At 36.3% G+C, this 17637-nt stretch overlaps 1 protein-coding gene across 1 annotated transcript in view; it reads right to left on the bottom strand.

Annotated features, from left to right (window-relative positions):
- Positions 1-17637, bottom strand: part of LOC107592651 (neuronal PAS domain-containing protein 1-like) — a 52710-nt gene that overhangs the window by 22092 nt on the left and 12981 nt on the right. The window contains exon 3 of the mRNA XM_016282189.1: positions 13667-13905. Within this exon, the coding sequence (XP_016137675.1) occupies positions 13667-13905 (239 nt within the window). The remainder of the gene's footprint in view (positions 1-13666; positions 13906-17637) is intronic.

Here is a 17637-nt window from a genome sequence, read left to right as displayed (position 1 = left end):
GAAATTCCGTGCTCTCACAGAAGAACGTCCATGTGTGTGTGTGTGTGTGTGTGTGTGTGTGTGTGTGTGTGTGTGTGTGGCTGGGATGCGTGTGGCAATCAATAAGTGTTTTGAGAGAGGATGACAGCATTTGTCTGAGTTGCTACTAAACGGGAGACAGACCGTGAGCTCACTTCTCGAAACCTTTTTCCCGCGGTACTCCTGCCACGATACAAGTGTTCACCTGACAAAATACACAGCTTCAGGAAGAAGCATTCAGCGAGACATTAGAAACAGAAAAGAAAGGTATAGTTGGCCTAAAATAGAAAATGTTGTCATCATTTATTCACCCTCATGACAACCATCGGGGTACACTTTAGCATCATTTTAAAAAGAGCACTTATTAGGCAAATGATATACTTAAAGTCCCCATGAAATCAAAATTGATGTTAGTATCAATATGTTAGTCTTAAGGTTATCTATAAGGCAGTGTGCTCCAAAACAGTGACACAATTTGCATTTAGAAGATATAAGCATTCAAAGCTTGCAGTTCGTCACTTCCGGCTCAACGCTTTTTTTGACGTCACATCGTACTTCAGCTTCTCATCAAACTTTCTGTCCAATCAAATGCTCTCTAGAATCCGAAGCGCCCGCCCCCTACACTATAAAATAGATGCTGAAGCCGCGGCTGAAATCGGTCACTTGTCTACAGATTTAGTATTTTCTGTAGAGTGAATGGCACGTAGTGCACTATATAGGAGACAGGGAACGATTCAAACAGTGTAAATATGCTTTCCATTGAGGAAAAAAAGAAGTCTGGTTTCGCGCTGTGTCACGCTAACCACCGCACCACACACACTCTGCTCCGGTCCAGAGACATGATAGCATGGAGCGGATCACATGCGCGAGTCGGCGCAGACCACAAAATGTATCGGAGCTATTTGAATTCTACACAGAATGCTATATTTTATAGCAATATGGATGAGATTGTGCCTGGCATACCCTGCCAAATGCGGCTTTACGGAGCTCAATGGCTCTGAACCAGTGTTGCCAACTTTTTTCAATGGAAAGTAGCTAAACCCCGCCTGAAAAGTCGCTAAATGACGTCATATGCTAATTAGCATATTCATGACGTCAGTGCGTCGTATTGTCTCGCCTCCCTGTGCTCACATACTTCATTTTAATGCAGCCAAATTCTCAATATTCTCTGGGTTGTATATGTTGTCCTATTGTCTTGTTTTTTTGTTTGTTTTTTTAATTTGGACCTTGAGTCTGTAATAAAGATTGAATTGAATTGAATTGAATTCAATAAAACAATTTTTATTAATATATTTCACGGTTTCTGTTGTAAGACAACTTAATGAATATTATAGTGACTGAAATGCGGTCCATTAAGACTACATAACCAGCTCTCATAAAGATTAATCTGCACTAAAATCCTAATCACGACATTGTCCAATGAAATCGAATACACATACGATTAAGACAATGGCTGTGCTGTGATTTCGGCCATACTTGCATGTGAAATAGAGTTAGAAGCAACAGAATCTCTTTTTTTAACTGAAAGTGCTGCTCCTCTCTGCGCTCGCTGAACAGAGCAGACATAGAGACAGCAGTACCGGAGAGTCTCTAATAAGGGACTAAATAAGGTTTGTCCAAGAAAGTCGCTAGATTTGTCGCTAGTTGCTTTTTTGGAAAAAAGTCGTTCTTCAGCTGGTTCTTCCTGTATACGTTGATTGACAGATGTCTCATCCAGTCAGCGGTGAGTAATCCCAAACCAATGGCGCAGTCTCAAACTATACCTACCTCTTCCGGTTTGTCTGATTTGTCGTTGTGTTTTCTGACTTGTTAATTTGTTTTCGGATTTGTCGTTGTGTTTTCTGACAAGTTATTTTGTTTTCGAATTTGTCATTGTGTTTTCTGACTTGTTATAATGTTTTCTGAATTGTTATTTTGTTTTTGTTTTTGTTATTTTGACTTGCATTTGCGTTTGTAATTTGTAATTTTGTTTTCAGAATTGTGATTTGCTTTGCACTTCTCGGCCACCGTACTATGGGGGCCTGAAAAGTCGCTAAGTTGGCAACACTGCTCTGAACAGCTCTAGCCTTTAAAAAGGGGCGGGGCTGCTTGATATGTCCCGCCCTGTCTTTCTGTTTCAGTTAAAATGACGTCAACACATAGAGTAACGCTGCGTGTTTCTATGCATTTCAGGAGACCTTTAAGTGTAACCTGAATGTACTGTAATGTTCTTGGACACTTAACTGCATGTTAATTACAATTAACTGAAAATGTATTATAGTTTAAATTTATATCAAATGCAATTGCTTTAGAGCACTTTTTGACCCACTTTAGTAGGATTTAAGTACATCTTTATGCAATTATCATAATTCTATTGAATCAGAAATATGGTTGAAGTGTACAGCTTAATGTACTGATTAGCATTTACGGTAAACTAAAAAATATACTTGTGTGTCATGAAGTTGTATTAATTTTGTAATTACTAATTATAAAGTTGTAAATGTATTGAAAAATGTATTCATTTCAAATGCGAGACTAAAGTTAAAATTATAACCAAGTACTATACAGGTGTTTTAGTATATTAGTCAATACATCAAAATAAGTATTGTTCTTTAAAGCATAACAAAAAATTATTACGACATAATGATTTAAAATGTACTATAAAGTAAAACTTTAAATTTGACATTATTAAAAAGTGCACTTTTAAGAAACAATCACAAAAGTGAAATCATGACATCTTTTTAAGTACACTTAAGTGGCCTTTTATTTCATTAATATTATATTAACTGCAAGTACAGTTTTTAAAAATATACTTTTAATATACTACAAGTGCACATTCATTACAATTATTGTACTGTATGCACAATAAATAAATAAAAGCTATTAAATGTTGTTGGTAAAGATTTTCAGCGAAGACTCACACAAAGCGATCATATGGCTCATTATCAGGAAAAGAGCAGCCAGGACAATTCACAAAGTATCTCCTTTTTACTTCCACTGAAGAAAAAGAAACCAAGGTTTTGAATGACATGAATGTGAATAAAGTTTTATTTGACACGTTTTTGGTAATCTATTACTTTAACATCAGAACACACTGAAAATAGCACCCAAGTCCACACATAAATGTGTCCCTGCACCCAAACTACACACCCCAAAACTCAGTAGCATTTTAAGAATGGGGTCCCCTCACGGGAATATCAATGAGTCTGTGCCATTCAGAGGCCTGAAAAGGGGTTTTGCGCAGAGAGCGGGATCACCACTCAGTGCGTGTGGGTACACAGAGAACTGCTTGTTCGTCTTTGGGGGTCACATGCATGTTGACGATTGAATAGTTTAGTAACCCCCCGCATCCAAACACTGAGGGTCTTCCCACAGAGTCTGAGTGATGCAGTCTAGCTATAGGGCAGGCCTGACAGGAGCCATACTGCCTGATGGATGGACAATGGTCGGCCCTCATTTCCCAAAGTCAGCCGCTACAGCAGAGGCTAATGCGAAGTCGAACCTGGGCCCAATAGGGCAGAGGGTGAGAATGATGGTGTTTGTTTCTCAGCCTTGGGGTAAAAAGGATCTTTTTGTTATAGCTAATCGATTAGTAGTGGCTACTTAATGATCTGTGTTTTTCATGTGGATATTTTAATAATTACTTGTTTTGTCACGAAATGTACTTAAAATCTATATATATATATATATATATATATACATACACACACACACATTACAAAAAAAATTTATAGGTTGTTTTTCTAGTTTTGTTTTAAATAATAAAGTATATATATAAATAAAAAATATTAACAACTTGTAAATTAGAAAGGTTAAACATTTTGCTTTTCTTGTTTTATTTGAATTAATATTACACACACGCGCACACACACACACACACACACACACATATATATAGTATATATAGTATATTTTAGTACATTAAAATAAAATACAATTTATATCATTTACATTACATCAATTCAATCTTGTAATTAAGCAAGTTAATCCTGTTTTAAGGATGTTTAGGTATTTTAAGGAAGACCACAATATTGGTATAAGAAAAAAAATAGTTATATGTTTTTGAAGCATACATGCACGGTTTTGGAAAGTTTAATCTCATTAAGAAAGAAACATCTTTAAAAATAAGATTATTTTACTTCATAAAAGTTTTATAGTAGGCTACGTAAGGAAATAATACTTGTTTGCAAAGTATATATATTGAATTAAGTTGATCTTTTCTTACTGAATTGTTTTATATAGCTTTAAGCATACATTTCACATAATTTGGTTGGATACCGTTTTTAAATATATTTTAGATACATTAAATATTAAAGATACATTTTTATTATTGTAACGTTTTTTTATTATTATTATTTGTCTATTTATTTATTACTGGAAAACAGTATTTTTTTATCTTCAGTGCCTCATTTATCTGATTTAGTTCTATTTTTATTTTGCTTAGGGAAGTTTCTTTCAAAATTAGCTGTGATAAACTCGACTCATGGGTCAGCTGTGAGGGTCTCTAGGGTGCTGAATCTCAATAAAGAATGAAATAACTCAAGTCATTTCACTTTCTTCTCCTCCGCGCCCAGCTCACTTTGACTCTCTTTCATTTCTTTCTACTTTCTCTTCTCCCCCTCCTTCAAGCGGACAACCTTTTAACCAAGTTCGAAGGTTACTATGGGAACTGCAAGGCTGGCCTTTCATTCCGTGTTAGTTTGCTCAATCCAGTTGGCTGATGGGAATCGTAGGCCGATCGCCTAGCAACTTGTTTACAGGGCGGTGGATGTCGAGTTGCCCGCACTACCCCACCTCTAACCTCACGCATAGAGACAGGAGGGACGACTCTCAGACCGACCAAAAGAGGCAGAGAAAGCGTCTCCAGTCGCAATGTCCCTCTCCGCTGCAATTATCCTTTCACTCTGCCATCCCCCTCTCTCTTCTCTGTCTCAGATGTTACCTCTCTCCTAGCACGGTCGAACATAATTTGAGTGCAATTAACATCCCTTAAAAGCCCTCAGTGCTTCAAATGCTTGAAAACAGAAGAGAGAGAGAGACAGACACAGAGAGCTGGCAGGAGGGAGAGTAAGAGAAACAAGTGAAAGGAGAAAAGGAAAGACAGCGTGAAAAACACGATAGTGTGGGACCTGGACAAAAGGAAAAGAGAGAAAATCTTAACTTATTTAAAATTCCAAAACTGTATGAACATAACAGCACTAATTCACGTTGACAATATTTCATCTTTATAATTATAACAATAGCTGCATTTTTACAATATCTGCACCAATAAAACTCAGTGCAACATAGTTGATGTCATTTTTTAATAATACGTCATATATCTGTGTTATTTTTATTTATTTTTTATTTTATTTTTTTTACATTACTTTGTTGTACAAAACATCCAAACATCATGATACATTTATGTGAAAGAAAAGTTGTTAAAAAATAATAAGGCACACAAGAATTACAGGTACATGTATTTTTTTAATTTTTTTAATAAATTAACATTTAAAATGTAACAGTTGAAAATTTAGTTTTTTCCCCCCAAATATGAGTATGATATATTTTATTTATTTTATTGTTTAAATTTAGGAAAATTATATTTTTAAAGAATATATCTAGATCTACATTTACTGATTTTATTTTATTGAGATAATTAGACATGTTTTCAAAGAGTTCAGTTCTTTTTATTAACTAGTCTTCCTTTAAGAATAAACTGACTAAACTCTTATTTTTTTTACGATGTATTATATGTATTTATTATTATCACTAATAAAAGTAAAAAGTATGCAAGATATAAGCTATCATTCATGCCTGCAGAAGAAACAGTTCTGGACGAGTTATGCACCATAGTTTAACACTGAAGGTTAGGAGGTCATTTAAATCCATAACCCAAATATGAGCAACAGTAATAGTGATGCTTAACTTATCAAATGCCACTAATAACAAACTGTACAAAAATTGTTTGGAACTGAAGCCGCTTGTTTTGTGCTTGATCTGCTGATCCGCATGCACTGCAGGCTAATATATGTGCATGTATCCTTTTAAGAGCCATAGGTCTGACGGTCGGACATAAAAGGTTTAATCACCCCATTATCCATAAAGACTGTCATTCCCCGGCAGAGCCTGCACAACTACACACTCGCACACACACAACACATGTATACACATGTATACACACAGCGCATAAAGAGAGATAAAATATCACTTTTTTTTGTCACAGCCGTTTTACTTTTCCTTTTGTCCCTCATCGTCCCTCCATTACTCCTCGGCTCGCCCTCCCCGTCTCTTTCCCTCTCTCTTCCTCCCTCTTTCACTTTCGCCCTGTGTGAAGGTCATGCAATTGATTTTCCTCTTGTCTATTCATTTTTCAATCCTGGTTTTAAAACGTGGGAAGCAGACAAAAGCCATACCATACCCCCACTCGCGCGCACAGCCGCCCTTCCCCCGCCTCACGGGGCTCCGCTCGCCTCGCACCCGTCATCTCCATCCGCCTTGAGAAGAGTCGGGCATGGCCTCACATTCCTGCAGTGCGGTTCAAGATATGCATCATGACCGTAAGCCCAGTTCATTCCAGCAAACGTCAACACCAGGCCACTTCAGTGCAACGATCTGCATCTTACTCGCTGTTAACCACTCACAATTCAGTTTAGCCAGCCACTAAATGCATTAAAATAGCACTGTGCTATTTTTAAATTAAGCCATGGTCATTTTTTCAGCAAAAAACAACTACCTAAATTTATTATATAAACCTAAGTTTCTTATTATTGTGAACACAACTCCAAAGACGCTACACTCTAAAAAATGCTGGGTTAAATACAATCCAGTGCTGGGTAAAATAGGGACAAACCCAGCACTGGGTTGTATTTAACCCAGCATTTTTTAGAGTGTACTATGACTGCATCTTAAATCGCATACTCTCTGAGTACATACTTCAGTTGAAAAGGCAATCACTTAGTGACATTCTATCTAGCAAAGCCATAACTGTCTTGAACACTAAGGGAGATATTTTGTTTAATAAATGTGACCCTGGACCACAAAACCAGTAATAAATGTACATTTCTCGAAATTTAGATTTATACATCATCTGAAAGCTGAATAAATAAGGATAGGACAATATTTGGCCGAGATACAACTATTTGAAAATCTGGAATCTGAGGGTGCCAAAAAATCTAAATATTGAGAAAATCGCCTTTAAAGTTGTCCAAATGAAGTTCTTAGCAATGCATATTACTAATCAAAAATTAAGTTTTGATACATTTACAATAGGAAATTGACAAAAATATCTTCATGGAACATGATCTTTATTAATGTCCTAATGATTTTTTGCATAAAAGAAAAATCGATAGTTTTGACCCATTCAATGTAATTTTGGCTATTGTTAAAAATATACCCCAGCGACTTAAGACTGCTTTTGTGCTCCAGGGTCACAAATCATAAAGAAATATAGAACAGTGAAGGACATTCTTGGTCTAATTCTAGTTGGGAATTAAAATAGACATTTTTTATATAAATCACAAAGACATAAAGAATTAGAACAGTGAAAGAAATTCTAGGTTGAATTCTAGTTGGGAATTAGAATAGACCAATTTGTTTTTGTTTTTAATAAATTATAAAGAAATATGACAGTGAACGCAATTCTAGGTCAAATGCTATTTGGGAATAATAATTATTTGCAAATAATGTACATGCAACCTTTATTTGGACGCCTGATATGTTGAAAACCTTTCTTGTCCTTCTCATTTTCAGTTAGGAATTGGAAATGATACCACATTTTAAATTCAAAATGGCCATATTTGACAAAAAGAAGTTGAGTAGTTTGCATCACTGGACATTACAATCAGTCGTTTAACATATCTATCATAAAACAGTTGTCAAATATTAAATGTTTTGCTACTTCCATCTTCGCTCTCTTTCAGTGTCAAAACAGATGCTTTAGGCTGGACTTCACGCTCTGCTTCAGTGAACAGTAAACCCCGCCTACTTTGATTTGATTGGCCATTTTAGTTAAGATCGACATTGACGAGTGCTGTTAGACTGCTGAGGCAGACCAGCCTAAAAATGGAGCCTAACTTTTAAACCTTTTTGACATCCTAACAACAAACTAAGCACTGCGTAACGGAGTGCAACAGAGCAGTGCAAGAATTTCAAATATTGTGTAGTATGAATATAATCTCAATGTTCACCATCTGCCATATTGTCGTTGTCACATGACCAAATAGCATGCAGTTGCGTCACTACACTGCCATTCACAACTCCTCTTCTGTGGCCTCATGGGACAGTAAAGGGTTCAAAGTCCGTCTTCTTTGATTTGATTGGCCATCTTAATCATTATGACATTTATGAGCAATGTAAGCAGATCATTCTAAATAGTTTTTTTACACTTTTTGTCATCCTAACAACAAATAACGCACTACATAATATATCTTTTATTATTGGGGGCACTTGTCCCCCTTCAATGTCTATAGTAGTTACAGTAATTTTAGTACTCCAACCTAAATTTATTTTATTTCAGTTGCCAAGGCAACATTTCAAAGCTGAAGTTTTATAAGTAAATGGATAAAAATGAAAGTTCTGTCATCAATTACTCCCCCTCAACTTGTTCTAAACATTCTTGAGTTTATTTCTTCTGTTGACCACAAAAGAAGATATTTTGAAGAATGTTGGTAACCAAACAGCTGACCGTAACCATTGACTGTCATATATATTTTTTCCATACTACTGAAGTAAATTTTCATTTGGGTGCTTTTTATCATCTATTTTTATTATTTCAGCTTTATTTCAATTAAGAAAATGATTTTTAATAGTTTTAGTTAACTATAACAACAATGCCCTGTACAGCACATGGTGTGTACCGTTTTTATTAATATTATGTATGTGTGGTCATTCCTTTATACTACAGATGAATGTGCAGCATGTGGTTCCTAATATCATTAATTCTTCTAAAACATAACTTTAGTCCCTGATTGTGGGTAATGTATGATAAAAGCATGGTTTGTCTTATTACAGCAATTCTGGAGTGTGATGATCGTGATGTGAGACACTCGTCTGTATCATATCATTCGGTTTTTCACAGCCGCCTACATTCATCAACTCACAGGTGCCGTTTGTGTCTACACACACACACACACACACACACACACACCCACACACACACACACACACACATCTATATCATAGTTTGGCCTGGTTCACTTCCTTACAGGTATGTTTGTCTACTACACACACACACACACACACACACACACATCTATATCATAGTTTAGCCTGGTTCACTTCCTTACAGGTATGTTTGTCTACTACACACACACACACACATTCACACACCTAATTGTAGCTAAGTTGTTTCCCCTCATTAATAATAGCAATTAGACAACCCTTGTAATTACGCTCTCCTCGTTGTATAGTTAATTTCTATAATGACAAATCACACAGATAATTTCTTCTACCCTTTGTGTGGTTTTTCTTCTATCCTGTTATACTATGTATTTGGTTGAGGGGGTGTGTGAGAGACATTAGCTCTGTTCCAAAACCTACTGAGCCGCCTAACTAGACAGCATTTTAAAGCATCATAAAAGTGCTCTTGACACAAAGTCTGTTCTGATAATTATTCTGCCTTCTAAAATAATTTCTTACGGCCAAATTCTATGGCAGCATCACATTCATCCCAAAAGGCGGCAATCCCAGAATACACTGCAATATGCTTCATGATTAAACATTAAATTCAAGATTTGACCCGAGTTGAGAGATATGCCAGTTAATACAATATTGAAAAATAGACTAATTTACCCAGTGTTTTAGTGTGATTATGTTTATCAGAGAATAGCATTGTTGGTAACACTTTATTTTTCGATAGTCCACTTTAGACATTCTATTAACAGTAAGTAACTTTGCAACTTCATGTCAACTAGCAGTTAGTAGAGTATTAGTAGACTATCTGCTTAATATCTTCTAACACTTTGTCAACATTCTACTAACCCTAAACCTACCCTGTCTACTCTGAGAGTTAGTAGACATGTAGTTGCAAATTAATGAGAATTAGTTGACATGTAGTTACAAAGTTACTTATAGTTAGTAGAATGTCTAAAGTGGACTATCGAAATAAAGTGTAACCGCATTGTTAGCTTAGCAACATGCTAGCGTCAAACTCTATTGGAAGTCTGGTCTCCCGTGCTTCTCGTGAGGGTCGAGCTCTGTTTGTGTCACATGAGGTGCTGTTTAGATAAGGGAGAAACCAACTAAATGTAGTGATGCTAAATCATTAGCATAACAGTTATTTTTAAGTGGTTCATTCGTGTGATTCATTTAAATGAACAATTAAATGAACCAAGTTAGTCCCTTCGACATCTGTATATCAAATATCTATTTAAATTATGCTGTTTATTACTATATTATCACACCATTTAATATTTACCATTCAAAGGTATGGGGTCAGCAAGACTTTGTAATGTTTTCAAAAGGAGTCTCTTATGCTCACCAAGGCTGCATTTATTTGATCACAAATGCAGTAAAAACTGTAATATTGTCAGATACGGTTACAATTTAAAAAGGAATATATATTTTTAAATTTAAACCATTCCTGTGATGCAAAACTGAATTTTTTTCCCATTTTCAGTGTCACACGATCTTTCAGAAATCGTTTTAATATGCTGATTTGCTGCTCAAGAAATTTTTTCATGTTACATTCATGTTAAAAGCAGTTGTGCTACTCGGTATTAAAGGGTTAGTTCACCCAAAAATGAAAATTCTGTCATAAATGACTCTCCCTCGTGTTGTTCCAAACCCGTAAGACCTTCGTTCATCTTCGGAACACAATTTAAGATATTTTTGATGAAATATGAGGGCTCTCTGACCCTCCCATAGACAGCAAGGTAACTACCACTTTCAAGGTCCAGAAAAGTACCAAGATGATCGACAAAGTAGTCCGTGTGACATCAGTGGTTCAACTGTAAAGTTACGAAGCTACGAGAATACGTTTTTGCGCAAAGAAAACAAAAATAACGACTTTATTCCACATTTTCATCTCTACTGCGTCACTTGTGGACGCGCGTTCACGGCAGTATCATGACGCGAGCGTGTGGCGGCGCAAATAAAGTCGTTATTTTTGTTTTCTTTGTGCAAAAACGTATTCTCGTAGCTTCGTAACTTTACAGTTGAACCACTGATGTCACACGGACTACTTTGTCGATCATCTTGGTACTTTTATGGACCTTGAACGTGGTAGTTACCTTGCTGTCTATGGGAAGGTCAGAGAGCCCTCAGATTTCATCAAAAATATCTTAAATTGTGTTCCGAAGATGAACGAAGGTCTTGCGGGTTTGGAACAACACGAGGGTGAGTAATTAATGACAGAATTTTCATTTTTGGGTGAACTAACCCTTTAATCTCTTACATAAAAAAATCCTACTGACTCCAAACTTTGAAACGGTATGTACTTTTTTATATTAATTACGACCTAAATTCATCTGTTTTGTATCATATAAACAATGCTAATTGTAAAAAAATAATAATAATAAATACTGCAACAAAAAAAAAACACTACAAAAATAAAATCATTTAATTATGTATTAAAATATAATCAGATGATATATTTTATATACTTTTAAAATATAAAAAATAGTAGCTGGCAGTGTAGATACTACACTATTAAACAGCTAGATTGACTGTTGAACGCTTAGTAAGTCACAGACAGCAAGGCAGCTCACCAGGCTTTGAAACAGAATATAGAGACTGACAGACAAAAACAGCGAGCAGAAAAAGAGACATTCACCCAGGTATTTTAACAGGATGAATGGCTTTGATGCAGCAGGTATAATGAGACTCACGGGCGGGCTACAAAAAGACCATCTCTCAGAAACAGACTTCCTTGGTCTGGCCACTTGTTAACAAGCTTCAGCGAGGACTCTGGCTCTTTTGTTCGCCCCGCCAGCTTCCACACACAGGCAGCGGCTAATTGGCTGTTAGATCTATTGTTCATCTCACAACTGAGATGAACCTATCAGAGGATGTAATGAATGACAGAGCATACCCTGCTCTCAAATTAAACTCAAATGACAGAGACTCCTCTGAAAAGAGACATAAGAAAGGAATATATATCCCGATGATGTCTTTGACAGTGGATTCTGCTCCTGCAATCTGTATACTGTATGCTGCAATAAGTTGGTAGTGAACTAGCAAAGGCATTATTTCAGATGAGCTGTGTTTAACTCTGCATGACTGTGAGTGATTACTCCTGTGGCGCAATCTCAATTACTTTTCTGTGTGTGTGTGTGTCGGTCTGCATGTGCATGTGTAAGCGCTCTATCGCTCTCTTCTCCGGCAATATTCGACGTGAGAGTATCCCAAGCGACGTATGCGAGCGACCTATAACACAATAATAGCCTATTCCATTTAAATTCATAATTTAAATTAATAACGCATTTGTATTCATCGACAGGCCGCCACTGTCATGTTTGGATTGAGGTTCACTCAAAGCCATCTCCTCTGTTAATGGCTCCACAAATACAAATCGACGTCATGATTGATGCTGTCGATGAAAGCCTCATATAAATCTGCCTCAAAATATACCAGATGTAGTGAAGTATCCCGCATTTTCCATCGCTCATCTTCTTTACTGTGTATTCAATGTATCTTCAAAATGTGGACAATCAGGCTTGCTCTTTTAAATGTTATAAAAAAGGAACACACCCTTTACAAAGCAATATTGAAAAAAAAAAATTTTTTTTCTTTCAATTTGTGGGAATTTATAATTTAATATAATTTACATTTATTACTGTTACTATTATTATCTGTTATTTATTTATTTGTTTGTTTGTTTGTTGATTTAATCTTATTTTATTTATTTTTTTAATTCAAAGTTTATCTCTAGAAGAAAAAAAAACAAAACAATAGACCTAAATATAGCCCAAATTTTTGTAACATGAGAAAATATATGAAAAAGTTATTTTTGAAAAAAAAAAAGTTATTTTTAACTTTTTGAAAAAGTCATTTTTCAACATAGCTTCATAAACAGGTGTTTTCAACATGTTATAATTAGAAAATAACACCTGATTATGAAGCAAAAATATATATTTTTTTACATTTACGTGAAATATAATTTTATAAGTTTGTGATTAGTTTAATTATAAAATAACATCTGGTCTCAAACTAGTTGCACCTATACTGGCAGATGATTAATTATGTATTATTTGAACCATTTTTATTTAATGTTTTATATCTCTCTGTGTGTGTGTGTGTGTGTGTGTGTGTGTGTGTGTGTGTGTGTAATAAAAATTGTTAGAAAATAAAACAGCACACATATGACTTAAGTTGACCTCCTAGGTTTCTGGCCCTTATTTGATCCCCATCTATGGATTATTATTCTGGTTATTTAGCATTTTATTCCAATTTTGTGTAAAAAAGATCTAGTTTGTCCATCCATACTACATTCTTTTCACATAGTAGGTAAAATGCCATTCCATTCACGCCCATTCTCTAGGTCAGGGGTTCCTGGAGGGCCTGAGCCCTGCAGAGATTTGTTCCAACCCTGCTCTGACACACTTACCAAGTAGTTTTCAAATAAGCCTGAAAGACTTGATTATTTGGATCAGGTGTGTTTAATTAGGGTTGAATCTAAACTCTGCAGGGCTCTGGCCCTCCAGGAATTGAGTTTGACACTCCTTCTTCTATGTGTACTGCGCACACTTACCCTTGTTGCAGTTGTTCTCTCCCTCCCGTAGAGGGCTCCAGGGTGGGTCTCCCTGGCTGGCAAAGTGTCTCATGTGCAGGTAACTGATGGTGAGGCGGATGATGGAGGCCTTGTCCAGCTGGCTGGTAATTGCCCCGGGGAGCGGAAGCATCTTCGCCAGCTCGAAGAACTCAAAGTTCTCCTTACCTCGCCGAGAACGAGCTGCATTGCGCGACTTCTCCTTCCTCAAGTTCTGCAAGCTGGGAAAAAGTAAGACAGGGTAGAAAAGAAGAGAATAGAAGGAGAAAGGATGACAGTGATTAGACAATGATAATGTACAGAGTAGTCAAGGCAAGTTAGTGTTGTTCGATTATTCACTGATGTTTTATTCCGCATAACATAAAGGGTGCGATTTGGCTGCAGGCACGAGCCAGAAATGAGAAACTCCGATATATAATATTATATATTTATCATAACGATATAGAATATCTAATAATATAATATAAAAATAAAAAAAAAAGATTTAGTATCTCCAGGCCTTTCCAACAAAATAGTTGGCAGACACAAAGTTACTCGTCGTTATGCTTTCAAATGCATAATATTGCATTAGATTTAGCAGAGTTGGAAATAATAAAGATGTTTTGAGCAAAATTGAGCATCTATCATTACTCTAAAAATGCGTTTTTGGCTTTAATGAAATAAAAAATATACAAGCCAATAATTTAAAGGGATAGTTCACCCAAAAATGAAAATGTGATGTTTATCTGCTTACCCCCAGGGCATCCAAGATGTAGGTGACTTTGTTTCTTCAGTAGAACACAAACGAAGATTTTTAACTCAAACCGTTGCAGTCTGTCAGTCATATAATGGAAGTGAATGTGAATCACGGCTTTGAGAGTCAAAAAACATACACAAACAAAACCAAATTAAACCCTGCGGCATTACATTGATGTGTAAAGACACGAAACGCCCGGTCTGTGCAAGAAACTGAACAGTATTTAAATTGTTTTTTACCTCCGATTTACTGCAACGTCCGAACTGTCCTGAGCGCGTTCACGTCTTCTTCTTCAGCCGGCGCGTGATGCGTCTTCTTCTTCTTCTTGCTTTACGGCAGATCGCAGACTTATAAGTGCAGTACCACCACCTATCTCTCAAATGGACCATTGACGCTCCTAATTGAGATTGTAGATAGAGTGTCAAGAAGAAGAAGAAGAAGACGCGTCATGTGCCGGCTGAAGAAGAAGACGCGAACGCGCTCAGGATGCGCTCAGGACAGTTCAGACATTGCAGTAAATCAGAGGTAAAAAACGATATAAATACTGTTCAGTTTCTTGCACAGACCGATCGTTTCATGTCTTTACACATCAATGTATCGTCACGAGCCGCAGGGTTTAATTTGGTTTTGTTTGTGAATGTTTTTTTGACTCTCAAAGCCATGATTCCCATTCACTTCCATTATATGACTGACAGACTGCAACAGTTTGAGTTAAAAATCTTTGTTTGTGTTCTACTGAAGAAACAAATTCACCTACATCTTGGATGCCCTGGGGGTAAGCAGATAAACATCACATTTTAATTTTTGGGTGAATTATCCCTTCAATCTTTTATATAATCTAATATGATATTACCTGACACTGTTTTTCTCAACAGTGCAAAAGGGAATAGGGTTCGTAAAAAAGGATTATTATATTTGGGAGTCCTTGGCACCAAAAAGTTTTATTTTTTACTTATGTCATTGAAAATTGGCAATCCTCATTCAAAGGGGATTGAATTCACATTGAAAACATCTTTGCTGTCAGTGTGAACGCCCAACAAGTCTTATAAATGTCATATAAATGCAAGTTTTTTTTTCTTTTTCTTTGTGTTTCAGTGTTCATTATTCCAGCCTCATTTGTAAGTATTAAAACATACAGAATTCATGCAAGTTGCATGTTTTCCTTTGAACCAGTAGGATTATTCAAAACACCCTAAATAGTCCCCAATAGTTAATTACTATTCATTAATTAATTAATTAATTATAATTATTACTATTAGTTACTACAAGTTGTCTACAATTAGTTTTTAAGTTGCAATGAAACAGAAGTAGCCCCAGATATTTTCTTCTGTATTGTGACAAACATCCAACTGAACAAAAAAGAAGAAAAGGTATGGACATTCATTAATTCGTTGTTGATTGGATGAAGGATCATCTAAATGCAAGCTTGCAGTTGACTGTAAGAAAGGGGCAGATTTTAAGCAGACAAAATGATCAGAGAAGTCTTGCATCAGTCACCAGAGAGAAGTCTGTCGCTTCACAGAAGATTGAGTTATAACATTGCGATTAATAAAAATTAAATGGTTGAAAAAAATTTTATAAAATGAAACATGCATGAATAAATCGTTCACTATCAGATCAATAACATGCATTTAGAAAACAGGCCAGATTTATTTATTATGTTGTTTTCCAGCAGAGCCCTCAATGGAGATCGATAGTAAGCGACAAGCTGTCACTCTGGATCTCTTTTGATCCCATCAGCTGTTCTCCACACTTTTTCCAAGCACCTCAGTGCATGATGGCTGACCTGTGATCAGGTTCACTGTAGCCGGTAGGAGGCCTGATCTTACATCAGAAGTCCTGCACCAGCATCCAGCCCAAATCCAATGGCTGCGTTTCTTTCCCAGGCTCCCTCCTGGGTGGTGAGCCCCAGTCTTGATTGAGGGATCAATGGAGGGAGGGGTTGTCTCGGAGGCAGGCCCAGGTAGCTGTCGCTCTGATTGGATATCGACTCGCTCTCAATGGGGCCTGAGTGGAGGAATTATGTTGTCACGGCGACTCTACAATTTGTGACTGCGCTGTGAGACGGAGCCGAACGCGCCTCTCTCGCCTCTCTCGCTCTCTTTCTGTGTCTGTGACATTGATTCTCATTCATCCTGCAGATGCAAGGCAGTATGAGGACGGGAGGGAGGGACGGCGTGGAAAAAATGTGTGTGTGTGAAGAGGGCGATCCACAGAATGAAAGGGAACTGCCAAAAAGCACACACAAAAGAGTCAGTTCCTCAAATTGAAAATGGACTAATTCAATTGTTTAGACAAGACTGTGTTGTGTTTTAAGGGACGGAGTGTGTAAATCAGCAAGCTTCTGTGATCCAGCATTTTAATGATAGTTTATGTGTGCTTGTCTACATCAGGGTTTCCTAAAGGGGGGTTTGTGACTAAACTGCAGGGGGTTTGTGAGTTGATGAAAAGCTACTAATTAATTATATTCACTGTAAAATGTAAAAAAAAATAACTGAGGGTTCAAGATAATTGTGATAAAGCTTAATGCTGTTATCAAATCTAAGGCTGTGACTTAATTCAATAACTGGATAGTCTGATGCACTGCATGTTTCAAAGTGAAGTGAGGCATGCGAGCAGCTTGTGATTAGTTTTTTCCTCATCGTCTGAGAACTTGTCGGTTCACCGTAAATGCAACAAACTCCAATTCTGCTGGTGCTGCAAGTTTAACATGCATTTGGGAATGCAGTGTACGTAAATATGTACTTTGTTTACACATTCACATAATACTGCATTTCAGCAGTGTTCTGCCAGAATAAAGGCTGGAGGATGTTTAAAGCTTGAGTTTTAATGTTTGAAAGTAAATTTAAGACACAGTAACTTTTAGTGTTAGATAAAAGTATTATTCTTATTATCAAATATTATTTTTACATTACTTTGTAATTTACAATAGTAATTGTAATTCTATCTCCATTTTTGTAATTACAGTTAAAATAATAAGTATTATTATTTCAAGAAATTATAATTATTATTTAAAAAATTCCTAAAACACCAGTGTGAATGTAATGTGGACTGAGACACGATCACAACTAAAAGAGGTTTGAGTGTACTAACTCCAGCTAAAGTGTCAAAATAAAATGCTTACAAAAAAAAAAAACTATTAAATATTTGATCAATTTACTTGCATATCATGTGACCATTAACTGCGTTCTAAAGGTTTGGCTGACAAAAAAGTTTG

Source organism: Sinocyclocheilus grahami, unplaced genomic scaffold (genome assembly GCF_001515645.1).
Source record: "Sinocyclocheilus grahami isolate Dianchi unplaced genomic scaffold, SAMN03320097.WGS_v1.1 scaffold156.1, whole genome shotgun sequence".
NCBI lineage: Eukaryota > Metazoa > Chordata > Actinopteri > Cypriniformes > Cyprinidae > Sinocyclocheilus > Sinocyclocheilus grahami.
Note: the sequence above shows the minus strand (reverse complement) of the source record. Positions and strands in the feature narration are given on the sequence as shown.